Source organism: Pelodiscus sinensis, chromosome 1, assembly GCF_049634645.1.
Source record: "Pelodiscus sinensis isolate JC-2024 chromosome 1, ASM4963464v1, whole genome shotgun sequence".
In the NCBI taxonomy this organism is placed as follows: domain Eukaryota; kingdom Metazoa; phylum Chordata; order Testudines; family Trionychidae; genus Pelodiscus; species Pelodiscus sinensis.
In genome coordinates, this window is record NC_134711.1 from 133438410 (window position 1) to 133462536 (window position 24127).

The following is a 24127-nucleotide window of genomic DNA, read 5'->3' on the forward strand; positions in this document are numbered from 1 at the left end:
TCCTTAGCTGCGTGTTCTACACCGTGGTGACAGAGGCACAGCCGTAAGAGATGTTGAAATACTTGATCAGTAGAGGTAACACTGAGTGGGTCAATGGGACTAGGATGTCAGAGGAGGGAGGCAGTGACCATGCACATCAGTTCTGAGTAGAGACAGACTTGGGATGGTTTGCAACATCGTACAAGCCCCATCTGATAGGGCAGAATCCTACCAAACGGGGAAAGTCCTGCTAAAATATATCAGAGAACTATGACTATTGTGTGGGTATGGAAAGTTGCAACAAGGAGGGAAGAGTTGAAAGCTTGAGCGGGGAGGACCTAGAAGTAAAGGGGAGGAAATTGAACAAAGGCAGGAGTGGTGATGTAAGCTTTGCGTCTGGCTCACCAGAAGACGTTGTCCACTAGCAGGGCCTGTGAGACTGTGGAAGAGTCCCCCAGGGAAGGGATGGGAGCTGCATTGCCAGCTGGGACACTGAGAACTAGGTGAAGCCCTGGAGAATAGTTTGAACAGTGCCGGGCTGGCTCCAGGAAGAACAGACCAGGTGTCAGAGATGTGTCCTGGTCAGACACAAGACTGGAATGACATGGCGCTCTGGGGCTGCTTTGGATTGGAAACACACAACTGGTCCTTACTGTTTAATGGAAGAGCCCAGGACCCAGATCTGAGTGTCCCCAGAACGTTGGCAAGTTTGGATCCAGATGCAGTCAGTCCCCAGCTCTGGTTTCTAGGCCTCCACCAGAGAGAGGGGGCCCACTGGGGCCGGTTCCCTTGTCCCAGGTAGAGGTGATTCCTCTATGCCAGGAGAGTTGTGCAGGCCCCTCACCTGTGCTACAGTGGGATATGCCCAGAAGGATACAGCAGCAGCACCAATGTGACATGAGCAGGTGGCTTTCAGTCCTGCTCCAAGCAGGAGAGGTGTCTCCACTGCAAACCCTGTAATACTGCTGGCACAGATTGGTGCCCTGGGCGGCAGTCTCAGCAGAGAGGCCAGGGACTGCCTGGGGCCTGGAGACTCCCAGCTGCCCCCAGAGCAAGATCAAGTTACAGGGTATGGGGGCTGCCTTTCCTGAGGGATGAGCACAGGACATCAGGTTTGTGGTTAACACTTAGGCTGGGAGTCTGGAGAGCTGGTTCTACTGGATTGGCCAGTGACTCTGTGTCCTTGGGTGTGTCACTTCTCCACGCATTGCCTTGGTTTCCCATCTGTCAGATGGGCTGAGGATGCTGGGGTAGGATCAGGACTCTGAGGCAGCACAGAGAATTCTCTTAGTGGTGTGGCAGGTCAGGCCTGCTCACAGACACAGGGTCTAACTCCGTGATTCTCAGCCTATTTACCATTGTGGCCCAAAATGCTCCCTGTATGGCCCTGAGGATGTCACATGGGCCACAGCTCTGTGCTGATAGGGCAACATGCAGCCTGTGGGTTGTGGAGTGAGAACCACCCATCTATCTAATCAGCATTTTCAAGGTCAGAAAAGAATTCCCCCCTCCCCCCAGCTCAGATTGACAGGGCTCTGGGGTTAGTTTACTTTCCTCTGCAGCATGGATCATGTGGCTATATCTCATCTAATCACTTTCCTGTCTTTGTGGGGGCCTTGGGCACGGTCACTGCCTTGCTCCCTCCTCTCGTCTGCCAGTGGCACATAGTAGTCTCCTGAGGGCTGTAATATTTTCATCTGAACTAAGTTACAGGGCTCAGTGCAGGGGTGGTGGGGTAGTTGCCCATGGTATGTAAGTGAGACTGTAAGATCTGGCGAGCTCTTCCAGCCTTAAACTCCAGGCAGGTCTGCACAGAGATTCCTGGAGACTTGGGGTCAAACTGTGGAACAGAGCCACCCCCACTTCCAAAACATTACCACAGAGAGGAGGCTCCAAGTATGAGGGCAGGGTTTCCAGAGCGAGCCCACTTGGCACTCACCCCACTGTGGCAGCAGGGCTAGGCCCTGCTCTCTGCTCTGGAGCTGCAATCTGGCACACCGGGTCACAGAGCTGCTCTGGTCTGGCACAGATGGGCCCCCATCATGAGGGAGCTGTTGCTGGGCCACTCCTAAGTGGTGGGTGTGATCTGTATGTCAGGTTACAAAGCCATTCACTCCAGATTGAGCCCCCATCATGACAGAGGAGAGACCAGGCCAAATATAAGTGGTGCTGCAATCCTTTTTCCCTGCCCTGACTCTGTGACCCACTTCTGGGCTTTGCGAGGCTAAGTCCATGTATGTCTCTAAAGTACTTTGAGCTCCTGTGGTGGAAGATGGCACGAGACAGATAAAATCCCAAACTACAAGCCGTCCTCGCTATAAATACAGGATACGTTCCAAAAAACTTGGACTTATAGCGAAACAACTTAAAGTGGGTAATTTTTTTCCCCGGGGCTGACTTTTATCTGTGCAAATTGGGGGATTTTTTGCATGACTTAAGAATGGGGAATGGGAAGACTTATAACACATCAGTTCCTATAAGCATCAATAACTTCAGTGCAAAACGGATATATACTGGGGCGACTTATTGCGGGGATGCCCTGTATTTTCTCAGAGAAATTCCCACTGGTGTCAAAACTTCCAGTGGCTAAGTAAGAAATTATTACAGATCTTAGAGTTTGGTCTTATGGTTAAAAATAAGCTTACAAGGAAAAGGGGAGCTATAGATATTCCATCTTGATTAAAAAAAGGGTTGAGCGGCATTTCTAAACCATATGGCATCTTCCTCACTTCTCCCCACCATACCTGCAGGGTGTGGTCCATCCATTGTTGTTGGGGTAAGTTCCAACTTCAACATGTGATGGATTTTGATAACCTTGAAATCACAGGATTATCTGCCAGTCTCCCCAATAATCTACTGCTTTCAGAGGGTTTGCCTCTGCATCCACCACCACTCCATGGGAATTACAAGATTATGGACTGATCTCCCTAAATGTTTGTCTACATTTATCTCCTCTGTGAGGTCAAAATAATCTCTGGACTCTTTTCCCTGTCCCTCCCTCCCCCACTAAGGACTTGTTTCTTTTGCATTTTACCCCTAGGAGTAGTTTGGCCAATGGAAAAAGTGTCACCTCACTTGATGGGGGATTTAATCTTCACCCTTCCCACAGCCCCCAAGCCCACAGAGCTCCCTGAACTCACCACTGATCTCTTACTTGCCCCCAAGAGTGAGATTCCTCAGAGAATGGATGAGATCCTGGTTTCTTTCCTTTGTCCATGAGCTCCTCATCCCACCCGGTTTATCACACACCCCTCTCCTGAGCCTACAGGATTCTCCAACTCCGCTTCCTCACCCTGTAATCATCATACCCTCTCTCCTAGCCAATCCAATTGGTGTTGCCACCCCACTTCTCCTATGGGACCTGTCACTGCCCCCTAGCCCGCATTAGTTCCATTTGTTCCCACGAGGGTGTGCCTCCTGCTATCAACTGCATGATTCCTCTCTGCTTTTTGCTCCCTGCAGGAGATACCTGATTGTCCTCCCAGCCAAACTGACCTTCCCATCTGTCCAGAGAGTGTGCTTGGACCTGAGAGGGGTAGAGAAGCCCATTCGAGTGGCCTTGACTCTGGTGCATGCGTCGAGTAGCCTTGTCCTCTTCCGACAGGTCATCCGGAACAAGAAGATCTTTGAATGCTCCAGGTTTCAGGTGAGCAACATGCCTGGGGATGAGACAGGTGCCCATTGCTGACAGCTCCCAGGTGGCTGTGTCACATCATAGGCTCTCTCGCCAGAGAACTATCTGGAGACTGGGAAAGCAAGACTGATGTGGTGGGGGGAGGAGAGAGGTAAGAAGGTAATGGCAGTCTGCATAGTCTCTTCCCTCTTTCTGCATTTATCTGTGTGGCTTCCTCATAATGTTCCCATTTGGTGAGATGAAATGTGTCTGGCATGTTGCACTAAGTCCCAGATACGTGGTCTAGAAACCCAGCCTTTTCTGGCACGCTGGCCAGGAGGGAAGCCATCTCTGCTTTTTCCCATTGTGTTTCCTCATTTATCGCTCCAAGGCCAGATCTACATTAGACCTGGAAGGTCTGCGTACGGTACACAACACCAGTTATGTAGAATACATAGATGGAGTTGATTTACCTTAAGCCAAGTTTGGTGGCGTCCTCACACTCCCATCAGCCTCCCTTACCCCTCACAACTGTGAGGAGTACAGGTGCTGGCTGGAGCTGCCCTTCACGTTCAATTTACAGATCTAAGTCGAATCTGCTAAATCGTGTGCCAGAACGTTGATCTCGGCGCAGCACGTGTAGATGTGCCCTAAGTGTCTTGCCACATGTCCTCCTCTTGCTCTCTCCCTGATCTCTCCCTGGATGGGAATATAGTGCCTTAAAAGGTGCTGAACTAGCAGCTCTGGGGAGTGGTGTTCTCTGGCTAGCCCTGATGAGGAGCAGCATGCTGCTTCCTGTCCACCACCCATAGGACACTGTCCGAAACCTCCTTTAGGAGAGAGGGGGGATTTCAGACCCCATGAGCTATTCACTCACTGACTCTCACACAGGGACGGCAAGTGAGGGAGCCAGTCAGTGCTGCTTTGTGAAGCCCTGCTAAGGATCAGAGTGAGCTCCCCTCCCGACTGCGGGTGAGACCAGGCAGTGCGCAGGCCACCATATGGGTTGCTCAGGCACCAGGACAAACCCCTTTCTGCCTTGCTAATGTCACTGCCGCTCCATGCATGTGCCGGGGGCTGCAGCCCATATCCTGCAGCAGGGCGAAGACACGTCTATTGTGGCAGGCCGCCAAGAGAGTGGATAGCATCAGGTGTCCTTCCCAGCAGGGAGGGAATTAGTTGGACCAAGGCTCCAGGGGGGAGGGGAGAAGAGCAGCTGCATTGGAGCCTTTGGGACAGGGAAGATTGTGCCACACTCCTTTCCCAGCCCCCAATTTTCCCCTGCGAATGAATGATGGCCCCTGTCTCGTGTGCAGGTCCCACCCCCCGCGGGGGGACGGGAGGAAGTTTGCACCGTCCAACTGAGCATCTCCAACGGCCGCTACTTCAATGTGAAGGAGCAGAAGGAGGTCCTGATTCGCAGACGTGACAACAGCACCTTTGTGCAGACAGACAAACCCATTTACACACCAGGGCAGACAGGTGAGAGCTGTGAGCACATCACACAGGCTGGCTCCCTGGGCGAGGTCAGAGCTGCCCTGCATTTGCCTCTGTCAGCCAGGGGCAGCTGCTATATGTATTGCCTGTTGGAGGAAGCAATTGTGGGGAACAGATGGACATGAGCTTGCTAGGCCTTCCTCAATCTGTGCCTGAGCACCAGAGGGTTCTGCCCCCAAAGCATCAGCTTCCTGGCCACCCCCTGCAGTCAGCACTAGGGGCTGGGGAATATTAGGGGAGCTCACACATGGGAGGGGAGCACATGGGTGGGAGGGAAGATAGGGCACATTGCAGGATGTAAGTGGCACACAAGGCTGGAAGACACTGTGCAGGTCCTCAGGTCTGACAGGGGACACAGTGGTACCTGGGGGCAGGAATAAAGTCTGGAGATACATACAGTCAGTGATGGGGAACAGGAGGGACTAGGCAGGAATTCACTGGGATATGGGGACATGAAACAGCCAAAGGACTGGAAGAAATCCACTCTTGTCCCCTCTCACAAGGAGGAGCTTGGAGGCCTCCACAGGAGTTCAGCTCCTGTCTTTTTATAGGCTTCACTGATGAGAATATGTAACAGAAAGGATAGGCTGCAGCCTGAAACCCATAACTAATTCCAATTGTCAGAAGAAGTGGGACAAAAATGTTGGATGTGGAGTACAAATAGTAGAATTTCCACAGTCTGGCAGGGCTGTGTGGGGAGCCCAGGGCTGGAATAGCAGGGGGCTGCAGGGAAGGGCTGAGGGGCACTGGCAGGGCTGTGTGGGGAGCCCAGGACTGGAATAGCAGGGGGCTGCAGGGCAGGACTGAGGGGCACTGGCAGGGCTGTGTGGGGAGCCCAGGGCTGGAATAGCAGGAGGCTGCAGGGCAGGACTGAGGGTCACTGGCAGGGCTGTGTGGGGAGCCCAGGGCTGGAATAGCAGGGGGCTGCAGGGCAGGGCTGAGGGGCACTGGCAGGGCTGTGAGGGGAGCCCAGGGCTGGAATAGCAGGGGGCTGCAGGGCAGGACTGAGGGGCACTGGCAGGGCTGTGAGGGGAGCCCAGGGCTGGAATAGCAGGGGGCTGCAGGGAGGACTGATGCCCATTTCTTTATGTGTTCCATCTCCATAATTTCTCTTTCAATGTTCTTTTATCCTCTCAGTGAAGTTTAGGATTGTGACTCTGAATGAGGAGTTTGTTCCCCTTAACAGCAAGGTAAGGCACATTCTAGGGGACAAATGTCAGTTTCCTGACTCCACATACAACCTGTCCCATCCTGGCCACCTCCACTCATGATAAGTGCAAGTCTTGTCTTTCCCTTTCCCCATGAATGTCAACAATGTCTAAGAGGTCCTACCCCTCAAGGTAGGAATTGCAAAGCATTTATAAAGTTAGATGGGAGCTGGAGCCCAATTGCTAATGCTGAGACTGACGCCCAGTGCTGTCAGAATCACCACATGGCTGGAGTTCAGAAATGCTGATTCTCTAGTTGATGTATCTTGGCTCCCTTTTCTGGCTGCTGATTGATAGGCCTGAGATCTCACCACAATTCTCTATGGAAAAAGGGCGTGCCAGACAGGCTGTGTAAGTATCTGCAATTTACTATGAAAATCACATACACAGCAAGTTCAGTCTAAAACTCCTGTCCTGAAGCTTTGAAAAGCTCAGACTTCTACTATCTGAACTCAAAGGGTATGTCTTCACATCAAAGTTAGTTCGGGATACCAGAGGTATCCTGAAATAGCTACCCTGTGTCTTCACAAGCCACCCGTTATTTCGAAATATTTTTTGAAATAATGGGTGCGCTATTTCAACATCCCAGTAACCCTCATTCCACAAGGGTTAAGGGATGTCTTCAAATAGCACTTTATTTCAAAATTTGGTGCTGTATAGACAGCACCAAATTTCAAAATAGCCTATTTCGAAATAAACTCAAAGTAAGCTACGCAATTTGCATAGCGCAAATTGCGTATCTTATTTTGAGTTTAGAGTGCAGTGTAAACATAGTCAAAGAGAGCTTCTTGTGTTACCAGTATTATTAATATTTACTTTTATTACTGTAGCAATAGGCCTGGAGCAGGCCCCTATTGCGCTAGGTTCTGTATAAACACAGATCCTAAGAGGAGTCAATTTCCATTCTTTGAAACACCCACTAGAAGCAGCTATCACATGCTCACTCATATGTACAGATGGAGTCTGAATCTCCAGTGTCTTGCACATGGTACCATCCTTTGCACTCTGAGTAGCCTTTTCCATGTCAGATTACATTAAGTCTGATTTTGGACAGGTATAAATGATGGAGTGTAAGGCAGTGAAAAATCAGAGCCATAGGCAGGCATTCACACTCACTCCTGTGTTTATAATATGGTAACCACTTCCCTTCACCAGTGGCTGGAACAGTAAATGCCTGCTGTAACCCTTTCCCTGTGAAGTCAGTGATTTCAGAACAAACACACAGTTCAGTTCTGTTCTGTTCTGTTACTGAGGCTATGTCTAGACTGCAGGCTTCTTTTGGAAGAACCTTTTTCCGGAAGAGATCTTCCAAAAGAACTTCTTCTGAAAGTCCATGTCCACACTGCAAAAGTGCATTGAAAAATCAATCTGCTTCTTCGAAAGATAGCGTCCACACTGAATGGATGGTATCTTACATTTAAGCTGTGATTACTATGGACAGAGTGGCTACCAGGGCACCTGTGCTTTTTCCTCTTTCCTCTTCTTTCAAAAGAACTCCCTCTTCCCCGTCCACACATGACTTTTTCTGAAAGAGCTCTTTTGGAAAAAGGCTTCTTCCTCATAGAAAGAGGATTATCAATGCTGGAAAAAACCCTCTGTTCTTTTGATTTACTTTCGGTAGAACGTGATTGCAGTGTGGATTTAACTCAGGTTTTGTCAGAAAAACAGCTGTTTCTCTGACAAAACTCTGTAGTCTAGACATCTCCTGAGGCAATGTTACCAGCTGTCCGGATTTTATTGTGAGTCTCTTGGTTTCTGAGTGCCTCACCTTCCAGAATGATATTGTTTGAGAACACTTGCTTTCATTTTGTTTTTAAAAAGTAAGTTTCTAGCCCTCCTAGTTGTAGAGAAAATCTTGAAAATGTGAAGCAAATGCTCAGAAACCAGACGACAAAGACAAAGAACCCAACACTGATTATTTTAAAACATGTCATGACCTTTAAAGTCCATCTCATGATTCTTTTTGGTGGGGTACTGGACTCATTTTTCAACTCTGAGGACAGTATTGCTGTTGTGGCATGTATAACTAGCGAGTGACAATGGCATTTTCTTACATATCTGTCTGATGGATCATTACATTTTCTAATACTGCTGTCTGCTCTCTTTTCAGTACCCTGTGGTAGAACTTCAGGTAAGTCTCTCAAAACACCTAGATGCTATGGTGATGCATGCTCTAACCCACATGCACAGATAATTTTAACATCGAGTTACCGTTATTCCCTTCGCACAAGGGCATGTGTCTATTTTCTCCAGTTACTTTTCACAGCAGATATCCAAAACCTGATGATCAGTCTTTTATGAATGGGTAGATTCCAGAACTTTAAGCAACCTATGTTAATCCTTGAGTTTCATTCCTAGATAAAGTGGGCTATTCTAGAAGTCAGGACCCTTCATAGTCTCCTTTTAAGCTATAGCTTGGATAGAATTCTGCAACTTCGAGGACTCCAGTATTTAAAACTTCATATACTATAAAGTCTAGGTGATTTAAAATTTGAGGGCAACAATAAGGTAGAATTTTATTTTAGGCCTATTTGGGACTTAATGGACAAAGAAACTACAGCCTTTATAACTTTGCAGATTCTGGGATCTAGACTCTTCTTAAACTTGGAGCCTTTGGAGATTTTGGGGTTCTGGCCTGTGGCTGGATAGCTCTTGATGAGAAAAAGAAGCTAGTAGATTTAGAACTTTATTAGTTCTGCAACTCAGATTATTTTAGAATGTAATGAGCAAAAGTAGTTGGAATTGTGAGACTGCTCTGGACTCAGTCTTTTAAAATAAGCAAGTAGGTCAGTGCTAATGGAGGCTGCTTTTTTTTCTCTCTCTGTGAGAGCAGGACCCCAATAGTAACCGGATTGGTCAATGGCTGGATGTGCGACCGAGGCAGGGCATTGTGAATCTATCCTTCCAGCTAGCTGACGAACCTTCCCTGGGGACTTACACCATCAGTGTACCGGGCACAAAAGCTTCTAGGACCATTAGAGTGGAGGAGTATGGTAAGGCGATATATGGAGGGGGCAGATATGAGGAGATACCAACCAATTGTATTTCTAATGTCCAAAAAAATCTGAAAGTAAAATATTTCCATCTGAGCAGTGAGATACTAATCAGATAGCGTCGGTGAGCCAGGATTGATCACATGTCAGTGGAGGAGTCACATCTGATGGCGTGATTGGGGAATCATACTTGGGGCAAGGAGAAATGATAAGATTTGTAAATAATACTTGGAGTAGAATAGTCTGACAACAGTGCTGGAAATTCTCCAACCCCATTTCCTGGCAGTATCCATCAGACACACACAGAATACACTCCTCGCCCTATTCCTTCACTCCTGGCCTATATCTCCCTATACAGGGACCCCTCCGTGAGCCCATATCTTGGCAGCCTCATTTTCCTTTTCTCTCTCTGGCTTTTTCTTCTAGTGCTGCCAAAATTTGAGGTTTTCTTTGAGGGGCCAACTCAGATTTATGCACTGGATAAAACCTTCCCACTCCAGGTGTGTGCCAGGTAAGGAGATTGCTTTGCAGGGAGGGAACTGCTAATCAATGGTCACAGACCAGCACCTCCCTTCCCTAAATCCATCAAAAGAATAAAATGAGGAAGGAGAAGAGTCAAATATTGAGCACCCTTCAGTTATCAAGAGATTTACTGGGTAGTGCAAGATCCAAGCTATTGTCTTCCTGGGGAATTTCTACAGGGAACTTCCCCTTGCTTAGAGACAAGGGCACCATTTATGGGAGGCTCGGGGGGCAGTAGCCCCTCCTGAGTTTGAACCTCCTGTATTTCATACTTGAGCTCTGCTTAAAGCTGCATGCCCTGGCTCCAGAGGCAGGTCTTAACTGAAACGGAGTTTGAGCTGCTTGCAGCTTTGCCTTTGGGGCAGGGAGTTTGTTATAAAAAGAGGGAGGCAGATGATTAAGAATAACTTGAAGGCTTGTTAGATCATCATGAAAACATTGCCGGGTATTCCACTTAAAAGGGTTGGGGGTAAGCGGGGGGAGAAGAGTAGGAATGAGTGTTGTGCTGCTGGGATTTGCATTTGGACCACTGCTGTGAAACTTACAAATGTTCTTGAAAAGGGGGTGAACAGAGACTAATCCAAAACTGATTGCAGAGAGCTATAAATTGATTTCACAAAACTGGGTAATTGGGCAACACAAAGGAAGATGGAATTCAGTGGTAATAAGTGCAAATATAATCCTGACTATAGATACAAAATAGCTGTTACCACTCAAGAAAAAGATTTTGGAATCATTGTGGATAGTTCCCTGAAAACATCTGCTCAATGTGCGGCAGTCTAAAAACTAAAAAGCTAACAGAATATTGGGAATCGTTAAGAAAGGAATGCATAATAAGGAAAAATACCACATTGTCTCTATATAAAGTCATGGTATGTCCACATCTTGAATACTGTATGCAATTCTAGTCAATCAATCTAAAAAAGATATATTATATTTGGAAAAGGTGCAGCAAAGACAACAGTAATGATTAGGGGTAAGGAACAGCTTCCATATGAAGAGTGATTAACAAAACTAGGACTTTTCAGCTTGGAAAAGAAATGACTTAAGGGTGAGGGGATATGTTAGAGGTCTAGAAAATCATGAACAGTGTGGAAAAATAGAATAAGGAAATGCTATTTATTCCTTCACTAATATAACACAAGAAGTTGACCCAATTAAATGTATAGGCATCAGATTTAAAACAAACAAATTATTTTTCTCACAGTCAATTTGTGGAACTCTTTGCCAGGAGATGGTGGAAAGGTCCAAACTAGGTTCCAATCAGAACAAAATAAGTTCAAGGAGTGTAGGTCTATCAATGGCTACTAGCCAGGATGGGCAGGGATGGTGTCCCTAGGCTCTGTTTGCCAGAAGCTGGGAATGGGCAATCGGGGATGGATCATGATGATGCCTCTTCTATTTATTCCTTCTGAAGCACCTGGCATTGGCCACTGCTGGAACTTGGAAGACAGGATACAGGCCTAGAAGGACCTTTGGTCTGACCCATTATGGCCTTTCTGATGTTCTTAGAGCTGAAATCTGTCCCCCTGCTGTAACCCACTAGACCCCACTCCCTTTCCAGAGCTGAGATAGAGCCCAGGAGTCCTGACAGTCTGTCTCTCTCGTCCCAGAGTTAGTAACAAAGTAAGAATAGACATTAAATGTTAAGGCTAACTAGTGTCCCTTAAGTGACTTGCCACAAGATGTCAGAATATGTTAGTGTTAGAGCTGAGTATCTAATAGTTATTTAATTTTCTTTCTTTTATATGAGTCAGATACAGTGCTCCTGTCAGCTAACTGCTAAGTTGTCTGCCGAAAAAGTAGAGTTTTCCAGTATCTTGGTAGCCCCTGGATAGAGATGATGTGTGTGGGGGCGGGGTGGGGCCGGGGGGAGAGTGGATGACATTGGTTCCTCCCCTTCCCCATTTGGTGCATGGCTTGTACTGAGCATGCTCAGTAACACGGCTAAAGCCTCTGTCCTTAGAGCCCCCGTCCCATGCTTTCACTCCCTCCCCCCACATCATGGCATGCAAAGGCCGTTCTCCCCCGCCCCCAAATGAGGAATGGCACCCCTGTTCAGAGAAGGGAGCTCTGTGCTAGGCTGGAGACAGACACATGTCCACTGGAAAGAGCTGAGACAGGGTCTGGGTGAGGACATGCACCACCATGTCTGGGAAGAACACACCACTTTCATTGCTTAAATTCTGCTGACTGGGTTTGTTTCTCATGTGGCGCAAGTGGGTTTCAGTGGCGTCATAGCTGTTAGCAATGGCTAAGGAGTATGACAGAGGGAGGACTGTGTTCTCCACTGCTGTATAGATGGTGTAAACTCCATGGAGAGTGTTCAGGGAGGCACTGAAGGTGGAGAGCCAAGAGCGAGGAGCTAAATTTCAGGCTGGATTATGGGGAAACATTCCTGACACTGTGACAAGCCCCCTTCCCCGCCGAAAAGTGTGGAAGCTCCAACTCGAGTTATTTAAAGCCAAACTGGGAAAAGCCCCGAAGGAGAGACTGTCACCTGGGGATGATGGTACTGACCTCCCTCACAGTGGAGATTGGGTGGTTTCATTTGTGAGTGTTTGGAACCCTCTGAAGGGAGGCAGCCATAGAGGAGCACAGTGTTCATGCCATCACACACATTACAGTACTTCTCTCTTTCCTTAGTGCTGCCTCCTGACTTTCTTTCCCTGCTGCCCTTCTCCTCACAGGTACCCCTATGGGAGAGCAGTACTGGGCACCGTCCAGGTGACCCTCTGCCAGAAAGCTTGGCCGAACAAGCAGCCTCCACGACATTTTGGCACCGATATCTGTGAAGAGTACAGTGGGCAGGTGAGTTGCTTAGCCAGATGGGAGAGGGTAAGTGGGCAGAATGGGAGCAGCGTGGAGACAGAGGTGTCAAGGAAAGGAAGGAACAGGAGAGGGTAGCCGCATTGCCCATTCTGTAGCATGGACAATAGTTGTACAAAGCCTGCATGGTTCAGTGAGTCCTCCCTGTCTGCACAGCCCACCTCCCGGACACAGCTAATGCATGCACCCTCTCCATTTCCAGACCATCAGCAGGGGCTGCTTCTCCATGTCTGTGAGCATGACAGTCTTTAACCTCGCCTCCTACGAGTATGACAACAAGCTCAGCGCAGAGGCCTCCCTGGTGGAAGATGACACAGGTGAGCGAGATGCATGAGACGTGCGGGACCAGGTGGCACAGGAAAGGTACTGGGAGAGAAGGTATTTCCAGATCCGTCACACCAGTGTGGGGGAGGGGATCAGGAGCTCTTCATCCTTCTTTCTGTCCATTCCTTTCAGCGAGCCAGAGAGCATCCTGGGCTGCAGGGGTCCTGCAGAGACTTCAGCACTGGGGCAGTGTTGTTTCCCTGTGGGGTTGGGAGCTGCTGTGAGTTAGGGAAGGATTCAACAGAGGTGTGAGTGACAGCTCTGGGGACACACACTCGTCCGTCTCACTGTCTCTGAGGGGGACAGATGCCAGACAGGAATTGTTTAGCAGGCTCCAAGAGGAGGATACAGGAATAATGAAATGAAATTGAACAAAGGCTGGAGGACCAGGGGCCATTCTCTAAGTGGAGTCATTTCCTGGTGCTCTCTAGCCCACACGCCTCACCCTTTCTCCCTTTCATTTAGGGGTGCAAGTCAACGCCTCCAGCCAATTCCTCATCTCCAGGACTGCTGTGACAGCCACGTTTGAGAGGCTGGATGATTACTACCTCCCTGGAGTCCCCTACAGAGGGAAGGTGATTCTCTTCCCCCTTTCCTTTGCCTAGTTTGCAAGTGAATTTAGTGGCTGATAAGTTGTGCTGGAGCCTATACCTGGTGGAGAGCTGACAAGATCTTTATTCCCACTATGCACATGCTGCCCTGCCTTCCCCATGACAGTAGGGCTTAGCCTGGCTTTAGATGTACTCCCACTAGGGTGATGTACTCCCACCAGTGATGTTCATTCATCCTCCCGCGGGGAACAGATCCTCTCATACAAGGTGTTCCTGTGCTGTCACTGCTCTCTACACTCTGCAGGAGTTGGGCATTTCCCCCTCCCCTCCACAGGTTTCAGGGGTCCACTGGGAACTGGACTGATCCCCACCAACTCTTTCCACACAGGCCACCGTGTCGCTGAGGGTGGACCATTTTTAACCACTCAACCTGGCTGATAAGAAAAAACTTGGCTTTCGAGGTAGAAAAGCTTAATAGCCCTTTTACAGGTCCAGACTAGGACCAGTGACCCAGAGATGAAAAAAGCCAGCTTCAGTTCCTCTGAGCCAGCCAGTGCCTTGGCTCTGGTGCTAGATTGGAATCAGTACTCTGGAGGGGCATTTGAAATGGTGAGCAGGACACCAAAGCAGAGAGGAGATCTCAGTTTTTATGTCTCTCTGTTGTACAATCAGATTAAGCTACAGGATCATCGTGGGGATATTATGAAAAGCACAAAAGTTCACCTCGTGATAAGCTATATGGGACGACGGTTTAACAAAACATACATCACAGATGGCACTGGGAGAGCTTCATTCAACCTGGCCACAACGGCCTGGAATAGCTCCTTGGTCTCTTTGGAGGTAAGTCCAGAAGATTCAGCACTTGTGTTCGTGAACATGATGACATTGAACCAAATAGCCCTGCCAACACCTCTGAATCCTGCTCTGCAGCCCCCTGCTATTGCAGCCCTGGACTCCCCTCACAGCCCTGCCAGTGCCCCTCAGTCCTGCCCTGCAGCCCCCTGCTATTCCAGCCCTGGGCTCCCCTCACAGCCCTGCCAGTGCCCCTCAGTCCTGCCCTGCAGCCCCCTGCTATTCCAGCCCTGGGCTCCCCACACAGCCCTGCCAGTGCCCCTCAGCCCTGCCCTGCAGCTCCCTGTTATTTCAGCCCTGGGCTCCCCACACAGCCCTGCCAGTGCAGTTAGTGGGAATAGCATTTCCCAAGAGAAGTGGTGGAAGACCTTTCTCTTCAGACATTTGTAGCTGGGGAAGAACGAAGCCCTCGAACACAGACTGCCTTGGTGTGGGTTGGGGGGAATGAGATAAAATGTGACTCTACAGGTCGTCATTTGTAATTTCTCTGTGTCTTGGACCTTATCCTAGGGAAGATTCAAACTGGCGGAGCCAAAGCAGGAACCTGGGAAGATCAATGTTGATTATGTGAACGCTTACCAGAACTTGCAGCCCTTTTATGTCACAGCCAAGAGCTTCCTGAAGATTCACCCGCCACCAGGAACACTGCTCTGTGGGCTGCAGCAGAATGTCCAGGTTACATTTGCCCTTAGCCGGAAAGACCTGGGGGAAAGAGCCAGCCGCATGGATTTCACTTACTATGTGAGTCATTGTAAAGGGATAATCATGGATGGGAGAGGGAAGAGCAGCTCACATTGGGATGGGCTGCCAAGCTGAAGCCTGCAGGGAAATGCTGTAGCCACCACTGAATTTGGCACTGAGGGAAGCGCCAGATGAAGGGGCATGTGGAGACCTCTGAGTGCAATCTGTGGAATGACAGTTCAGGCTTCTCCATACCATGACTCTCAGCTGGCCCCTGGGGGCACTTCCATGGGTGAGAGAGGTGCTGAGTCTGTGTGGCGTGTTCCTTCCTTGGCCTCTGCTGAGAATGGGCCATTCAGCATCAGTGGGGATGGTGAGTTTTGTGATGTGCACACGTTTCTCACCAGGAACTGGACTGAGAACCTCTCCTTCCTTTTGACGGGCTGACAAACAGCCCCCCAGGGGGAATGACTTCCAGTCAGAATTCATGTCGGCTCGATTAGAGTCTGTTCTCTGGAGGTGAAAGACCCCATCTCCCACACCCTGATCCTTCAACACACTGACTATCCAGCTGTTGCCTCTGACCCAGGTAACCTCTCATAACTAGTTCCCTTGGGGTGAACGAGTCCTCATCCCAATCCCCTACCTCCCTGAATCAGGCAACATCCTAAAGAAGAAAAGACCCTTATCTTAGACCTCAGCTCCCTCAGTCTGTGTGCGATACTTGGGTGCATGGGTGCAGGTGCATTCTGGGGATAACAACATGCAGGTTTATCTAGTTTTCCTCCTCCCTCAGGTCACTGGGAAAGCCGGGATTGTCGCCAGGGGCCAGAAGAACATACGGGTTGGGAAACTGAGCAGTGAGTTCTGACACCTGGTACTACGGCTGATCTAGAGGGCGGAATAAATGCATGAAGGGCTTCTGGTGGGCCAATGGATGTTTCATCTCTGTTGGTTTGGAGTGACCTGGTTCCATGGCTGAGCTATACACATGGGAAATAGGAGAGTAGATGAGACAGAGGTGTGTGGGAAGAAAGCATATTGGCTGGGAGAAAAGAAACTGTGGATGGAATGATGGTGTGGGGAGGGAGGTGAAAAGGATCGAGAGAAGGATAAAGTGGAGAGGAGAACCTGGCAATGAGAGTGCAGGGATAGAGGGAGGTGCCCCAATAGTGCAATGATGGGTGCATTAGACATGCAGGGAGCCAGAAGGAGATCTTGGTGGAGTTGTGATGGAAACACTTTTTCTCTCTTTCCACCAAGCACTGAAAGGCTCCTTCTCCATCCCTCTGACTTTCACCTCCGACTTCACTCCTGCCCCTTCTTTAGTTGTGTATGCCATCTTTCCCAGCAAAGGGGTGGCAGCCGACAGCATCCGCTTGGATGTCGCCATGTGCTTCAAAAACCAGGTGAGACTTGCAACTGAAGGGGAAACTGGAGGTGGTACTGTGGAGAAAGAGCCAGGAGGGACTGGTGCGCCTTGGGCCCCAGAGCCTTCAGAGGGAAGAAAACAGGTGCCAGTGTAACCCACTTACCTCCTAGGTGTGCTGCACTGTCCCATCTAGGGGCACCGAGACCACTTTCAGAGAGACTAATGAGTCTGCTCTACGGCCTTAGCTCATGCAGTGGAGGCTCACACACTAAGCTCCAGGGAGTCCACGTTCGATTCCACCTGCAGATGACTAGGATCTGCTGGCACTACACGAGCATTGCAGTGCTGTATATGCACATACATGCAATGTGATGGGGACTAATTTAGCTACAACTACTCAAGAGAGAGATCTTGGAATCATTGTGGATAGTTCCCTGAGAACATCCACTCAGTGTGCAGCAGCAGTCAAAAAAGTAAATAGAATGTTAGGAGTCATTAAAAAAGGAATAGAGAGTAAAACAGAGAATCTCTTATTGCCTCTGTATAAATCCATGGTTATGCCCACATCTTGAATTCTGAGTTCAGATGGGGTTGCCTCATCTCAAGAAAGATGTCTTGGCATTGGAAAAGGTTCAGAAAAGGGCAACAAAAATGATCAGGGGTTTGGAAAAGGTGCCATATGAAGAGAGATTAAAAAGAGTTGGACTATTCAGCTTAGAAAAGAGGAGACTAAAAGGTCTATAAAATCATGATTAGTGTGGAAAAAGTGAATAAGGAAAAAATATGTACTTGTTCTCATAACATAAGCATTAGGGGTCACCAAATGAAATGAATAAGCAGCAGGTTTAAAACAAACAAATGGAAGTTTTTCTTCACATGGCGCACAATCAACCTTTGGAACTCCTTGCCAGAGGATGTTGTGTAAACTAGGACTTTAACAGAGTTCAAAAAAGAGCTAGATAGATTCATGGAGGTTCAGTCCATCAATTGCTATTACCCAGGATGGTAGGAATGGTGTCCCTAGCCTCTGTTTGTCTGGAAATGGATGACAGAAGAGGGATCATGTGATGATTACCGGTTGTGTCCACTCCATCTGGGGGCACCTGGCATTGGCCACTGTTGGCAGACAGGATACTGGGTTAGATGGACCTTTGGTTTGACCCAGTACAGCTGTTCTTATGCCCTGCGACTTACCACTCCTTTGCCTGTTCCTGTGATCTCTTGCCTCTTTGGGGGCCACAAAATCTGCTTCAAAGAGAGCCCATGAAATCTGAGGGGGAAGAGGCCTTTGTGGGATCGTGTGAAGTGTGTGTCAGCTACTATCTTGGTACATGGACCAGTGCTCTGCTCTCTGTGCCTAGTTTTGGGCAGAGTTAGCAGAGCAAAGGTCTGGGTGATCTGCTCTGGCAAGGCTCAGCCACTATGTCTTCCCCACAGGAACACTGGGTGGGGCTGCAAGAGCCACTGGCCATACTGCCAGCCGGCCCAGGGGCACAGAGAGTGAGTGAGCAGAGGAAAGAGCTGGATGGAATGTTTGCCATTTGCGAGTGGGGAGAGAACAAGGAGGGGTGGGAAGTCCCACAGAGGTAACTTCTCTTTTCCTCTCCCACTCTGGCTTGCTTTCCCCATGTGCTGGTCAAGGTGAAGATGGGCTTCTCAGCTAAAGAAGCCCTCCCAGGATCGACAGTCCAGCTCCAGCTTCAGGCAGCCTCAGGCTCGTTGTGTGCAGTGCGGGCAGTGGCCAAGAGCATGCTCCTTGTGAGGCCAGAGAGAGAGCTGACCAACCAAACTGTGAGTGTCTGGCTCTCTGTCCCTCTGAGTCATGGGCGCCAAGGACCAGGGATAGACAGGAGACATAAAGCGGGAGCGACTTGTGAATCTGCTGGGGTGAAGGGTGAATGGAGGTTTCTATGCCAGAAAGGGGCAAATGTGGGATGTTTTGTCTCTGGAATGGTGTGAGGGTGATAGACACCTGCTTCTCCTTGCCTGATTCTTTCCCTTCTGTTTGTTTCCCTAGGTCTATGAGTTATTCCCTTTCATCCACCGCCATGGGTACCCCTACCAAGTTGAGGAATACCCAGATCAATGCATGCAACATCATCTTTTATTACCACTGGTGTCGTGGAGGCCTTCGTATCCTTACCAACGGGATGTCTTTAACCTCTTCAGGGTAATTGCCTCTGACCCTTTCCCTGGACTTGTGTGGAAAGGACATGGGGGAAACACATGTGATTGGGAAAGTGCTTTCCCTCAAGAGCTCTACCCTACAGGCTAGTCACCTCTGCTTTGCCCATCTGAGCTCTAGTGCCCCCCATGCGGTGTGGAGCCCACCTCATCCCTTGGGGAGACTGCCACGGGCTCCTAGAATTCAGCATTACAGAATGCTCCATTTGTCTAGCTCATTTCCTCTGGAGAGCAGTCTTACCCCGCCCTACTCCTCCCCACCCAGTAGTGAGGCAGTGAGACTCCCTGGCTGGGCTAGAGGAGACGAGGTGGGTGCCTCAGATCAGTGGCACTACAGGACAGCGCCCCTTGGAAGCGCAACTCACTGAGCAGGCGACTGGAGCCACTGGGCATTCAATGGCCACTCAGAGTCTCTTTGACTCCCCCTCTTCATTAGGGCACTGGGATGGAGGCTTCAGTCCGTGCCTGGGGTTGCGACTCAGGTGGGGCTTTGTCACAGTGGGCGGGGCTGAGCCATACTCCTACATGGCCATGCCGGGGGATCACGGGCAATGAGGCTCAGCCCTCTGAGCGGCCACAAAGGAGCCACCCCACCACAGCAGGGATGGGCCACACCTTCCCAGGGTGTGGGGATGGAGGGGACAGGCAGTGACGCTGCCACTGGGGAAGAGAGCTGCACCTCGAGCAAGGGGGGAACTGGAGTCTCAATCACATCCCACCTCAGGGCAAAGCAGCTCCAAATGGCCCCAGAGCCAGGCTGGTCCCTGGGCCCAGATCAGATCCCTGTGACTGGTGAATCTGGCCCAGCCACTGCTCTCCCGCCCCAGCACTCTTTTAATCCGTAACAGAGCATGGGCCTGAAAGTGTTTTCCAACCTCCTGATAAAGAAGCCGACTGAGTGCTATTATCCCATGGACAAGATGCCGACAGCACCCCCACTGAGGCCCATTGGCATTCTGGGTAAGCTTTATCCATTTGCTCCCCTAGCCGCCTGTTCCGTGCAAGGGACTATGTTTCAGCCTGCAGGTGAGAACTGCCGGAGATGGCTACAGGACTCTCTGGGGGGGGGGGGGGGGAGGGGGGGGGGGGAGAGGTGCTGATGCCAGCAGCAGGGTCCAGAACCAGCAACTAATCATCCCTAGAACAAACCCCATGTGATGTCAGATACAGGACATCTGAACACTGCCCCCCTCCTCCCACCGAGCTCTGCTGACTGGGTGTCCCTGCCTCTGCATGTTTCCACGTGCCCTCTGTTGTGCATGTGAGACACAGTGGTAAAGCCCTGGGGACACTTCAGCAGCCTTTGGACCAGGCACACAATTCGAGCACTGTGAGCTGCCAATGGCAGGAGAGCAGTGAGGTGACCAGCCATGCACTGAGGCAGTGGGGCCCACCAGAGGATCACCCTGCACTTGCAGTTTTCCCAGCATGAAGGGAGGAAAGCCCAGCCCCACCAACAGTGCCCTGGGGCTGACGGGTAGGCATAGCATGAGCAAGGCACCCTGTGAAGGCCCCCCCCTTTCTCTCCTTTTCCAAGGCCCTAGCCTCCCTAGACAGTGCTGCTTTCCTTTCCCCCAGTTTCCCTCAGGAGCTCCCATCACCTCTGCCCAGGCCCAAGTGAATCCTCTGCCAGGTCCTTCTTCCCAGCCTAGCTGCCAGCCATCTCCCACTGTGCCCCATGCTGGGAATACCCCTGGTCCCTAATGCCTGCAGCTCCTACTTGTCAGTGAGGGGCAGGGCTCCTTCTCACCTTTGGCAGTGCCAAGTAACAGGCCACACAATCCCTTTGGAGGCATTGCACAGAGACTAATGGAGGATCGATCTCCAGAACCAAACATGACTTAATCCTGAATCTTCCATCTCCGGCGCCAGACTAGCCCTTCGCTCACAGGCTGTCTACCCTGGCCCAACCCTTCTGCCAGCTGAATCTGCCATCCCCGTGTTGGACAGTTCTGACAGGGAATTTATATTCTTTGTTTCAGAGGCTCCTCGAGAACCCACTACTCCAGGGAGAGTTCACCAGTATTTCCCTGAAACCTGGCTTTGGGATTTGATCTCTGTTGGGTAGGTATTGTCAGATGGAGGAATGCCATGTCAGGGAGGGGGGGAACTGTCCTATCGTGTTAAACCTTAGAGATTTCTCCCCAGAGTTTGCATTCATGGCCAGACCTAAGAATTCTAAAATTCCTAAATGGAAAAGATTTACCAGTCAGTCCACTGGCCCAACCAATTCCAACTTGTTCTTACAACACATTCTCCAAGGCTGTGTCTAGTCCTGGTTGATGGTATGTCAAGCAATGGAGGTTTCACTACTCCCAGCCAGTAGATCTTAATGTTAGGGAATATTTCCTGATCTGCATCCAGAATCTCTTGCTTTGCTCGGTTTCTATCCCATTTCCTCCTATATTATCTGTCTATAGCCTTCTGTACTTACCTGGTTTTTACATCCTTCCAAGATCACAGTCAGTTGTCTTTAGCCAAGCAAGACACATTTAATTCCTTGCTCCTTGCTCATAGTCATCACGACAGATCCCTTCTCTCCACATACCAGCTGTAGCTTAAGAGCTTCTGTTGACTCTTGAGGGCAGATTTAAACTGACACCAAACACCTATTTTTGTCCCTTTCAAACAGTGGGCTTTCTGTACATGTGCCACATGATTAGACTCGCTGCAGAGGAAGAAAAAGGACAAACTCCCAAGATCCTTATGGAGAAGGCCTGATTTCCCCCCACATGGCTTTGAATTCTATAGCTGAATCCTGTCTTTGTAATGCGCCAAACCAAAATCCAGCTCTGAAACTTAGGGAGCAGGGCTCAGATCTCACCACCCTTAGCACTGCTTTTGATTCAAACAGCCCTGCTCAGTGGGCATCCGCTACTTGGCTCAACATCAAGTTCTCAACTCCAGCTCGGTCCAAAATGTGGCTCCCATTGCTAATACATCTGGGTTCTGAAGTGTACCAGGAAAGCTTTCTAACAATGAGGGGCTGCTGGTGTAATGCAGAGTCTCCCCAAGGGAGGCAAGGGAAGTGTCATCACTGAGGACATTTAAAATGAGCCTTGGCCAAAGTCTTGGAGAAAAGACAGTAGGGAACTGCCCTAGGTCCTTGGCAGTTGGACCAAATAAGGCCCACTATTAGGTCTCTCTCTCTCTTTCCACCTCTTTTTCATTCCTAAGGAGGGCTAATAGTGATGGGCTAAAGCCTTGTCCTAAAACTAGGGTTACGGGATTAGGATTGTGACTGCACACACTAATCCTGGGACCCCGGTTTTCCTTTTGCTCCCATGTGGGCGGTGGGTTAACAGTTTTATGTGATGGCTCTCCCCCTTTCAGTCCCACTGGAAACAGGAGCATTCCAGTGACGGTGCCTGACGCCATCACTGAGTGGAAAGCCGGGATGTTCTGTGTGGCCAGGCTGGGCTCTGGACTTGCCCCCACCACGAGCCTTGTGACATTCCAGCCCTTCTTTGTGGATGTGATGCTACCGCACTCTGTGGTCCAGGGAGAGACCTTCATCCTGAAGGCCACCATCTTCAACTACCTCCGGCAGTGCATACAGGTGTGTACCCTCCCACTCCACGTGGCAGTACACCTGATGGAGCAGTCCCTGCCAGACCCAGCTGCCGTACTTCCCCAAGCTGTGCTGATCACTTACACGTCTCTCTCACTCCTTTAGATACAAGTGACCCTGGCTAAATCCCCAGACTTCTGGGTGGAGCTGTGCAGGAGCTGCAGCTACAGCCACTGCCTGTGTGCAGAAGAATCCAGAACCTTCACATGGGTTGTGACAGCCACAACACTGGGTAAGGCAGGGAGCATGGTGGAGGGGCAGGTAAGTCCATCACCATTGGACTGTGATGAAGAGTGGCTGGATGGCACACAAAGATTGGAGAGTGTTATATGGAGCTTTTCACATCTGGGTCCCCACTTGGCTCTGACAGGGTGAAAGTAACTTAAATATCTTCCAAGTAGTGTCCTATCACAACCCATCCCATGTGGAGGGGCTTAGGGTAGGGAGGGGGTTGCAATACAACAACACCTGTAAAACATTTAAGTGTGGGGTGAAGTACAGGGGCCTCAGGGCAGAGGGTTGGGGTGTGGGGGGTGCAGGAGTTAGAGCAGGGCGCTGGGGGCAAGGGAGGTGCTGGAGGCAGGACTGGGATATATGATGTGCTCAGGGCAGGAGGCTGGAGAGTGCAGAAGTCAGGATAGGGGCTTGGGAGTGTGTAGGGGCTCAGAGCAGGGAGATCTGGGGTACACGCTTCAGTGCAGGGGACTGGATGTGTGTAGGGGTGAGTATGGGGAGCAAGGGTGCCATTTTGGAGAGGGGGAGCTGCAGCTGCACATGGCGGGTCCACGTGTGTTGCTTTTCCTGCTTCCTGTGACTAGCAAGTGAGGGGAAAGTGCAGAGCCAGTTGCATTCCTCTCGCTCCTATCTGCCCAGGGGAGGGGCAGAGGAGGAACCAGCATGGTCTGCATTTTCCCCTTGCTCCCTAATCACAGAGAAGGAAAAGCAACAGGGAGCTGGTCTGTGCATCTGCAGCTCCCCAGCCATCCCAAAAATGATGGTGAAAGGAAGGGGGCTCAGGGCTGGGGCAGTGTCTGGGGTGGGGGGGTCTGGGGAAAGTCCCCAGTCAGCCCCTCTAACCTGCCTGGCTGCCTGCTGCTGAACACAGCAGTTTTCAGGAAGCTTGGAGCAAGTCTGGGAGTACCCCACCCCTCTCACTGCAGCCAAGTGCCTCAGCTGACTGGCCAGCTTCTTGCCAGAGCGCCGCACCGGGGTGCACTGGCTTCCACCTCTGGTTCTGAGTCCATCTCCTAGTGGGACAAGATGTAGAGACACTCTCACTCTTGACACTGATTGCCTCTCCCATCCATTGACAGTCTCAGCACAGAGACCAGTGACTAGGTGGACGGGATTTGGAGACCGACAGGGTGGGGCAGAATTGTTTTGGCTGAGGGCAGAAGGAGGCCCACTGGCACATGTGGGAAGTATGCATTGCTGCAGCCTGTCAAAAGTGAGGATCTTGTTCCCAAGGGGCTGCTGAGTCTGTCCCTTCCACAGCATTAAAATGCACTTGCCATTCACAGTGTGTATGTCTACACTAGCCCCCTAGTTTGAATTAGGGAGGCTAAAGAGGGCGACCGAAATTGCAAATGAAGCGCGGGATTTAAATATCCCGCTCTTCATTAGCATGTTCCCAGGCGGTCGCCATTTTGGAAATTGACTAGCCCGGAAGAACTGCCCACGTCTACATGCGGCAGAGAAGGGCGATTCCAAAATAAACCCCTTACTTCGAATTACCAGTTAAACCTCATTCCAGGAGGGATATTTAAATACAGTGCTTCATTTCGGTCGCCCTCATTAGCCTCCCTAGATCGAACTAGGGGGCTAGTGTAGACATACCCAGTGATATTCTTTATGGGCCAAAATCACTTCTGGGGTAGCATCACTGAGTCACTTACACCAGGGATCAGAGATCCTGACTAGCCAGCTAGGTCAGCTGGCAATAGGCCAATCA

General features: G+C 50.1%; 1 protein-coding gene across 1 annotated transcript in view; it reads left to right on the forward strand.

The window, feature by feature from the left end:
- The first annotated feature begins 3742 nt into the window (after positions 1-3742).
- LOC102453242 (alpha-2-macroglobulin-like protein 1) overlaps positions 3743-24127 on the forward strand; it is a 39828-nt gene continuing 19443 nt past the window's right edge. Inside the window, 19 exon segments of the mRNA XM_075923872.1 lie at positions 3743-3772; positions 4909-5074; positions 6227-6279; positions 8408-8428; positions 9122-9290; positions 9717-9801; positions 12503-12623; positions 12844-12958; positions 13431-13540; positions 14189-14356; positions 14879-15109; positions 15846-15909; positions 16313-16458; positions 18063-18212; positions 18439-18591; positions 19454-19565; positions 20588-20669; positions 21939-22164; positions 22282-22408. Coding sequence (XP_075779987.1) covers positions 3743-3772; positions 4909-5074; positions 6227-6279; positions 8408-8428; positions 9122-9290; positions 9717-9801; positions 12503-12623; positions 12844-12958; positions 13431-13540; positions 14189-14356; positions 14879-15109; positions 15846-15909; positions 16313-16458; positions 18063-18212; positions 18439-18591; positions 19454-19565; positions 20588-20669; positions 21939-22164; positions 22282-22408 — 2329 coding nt within the window.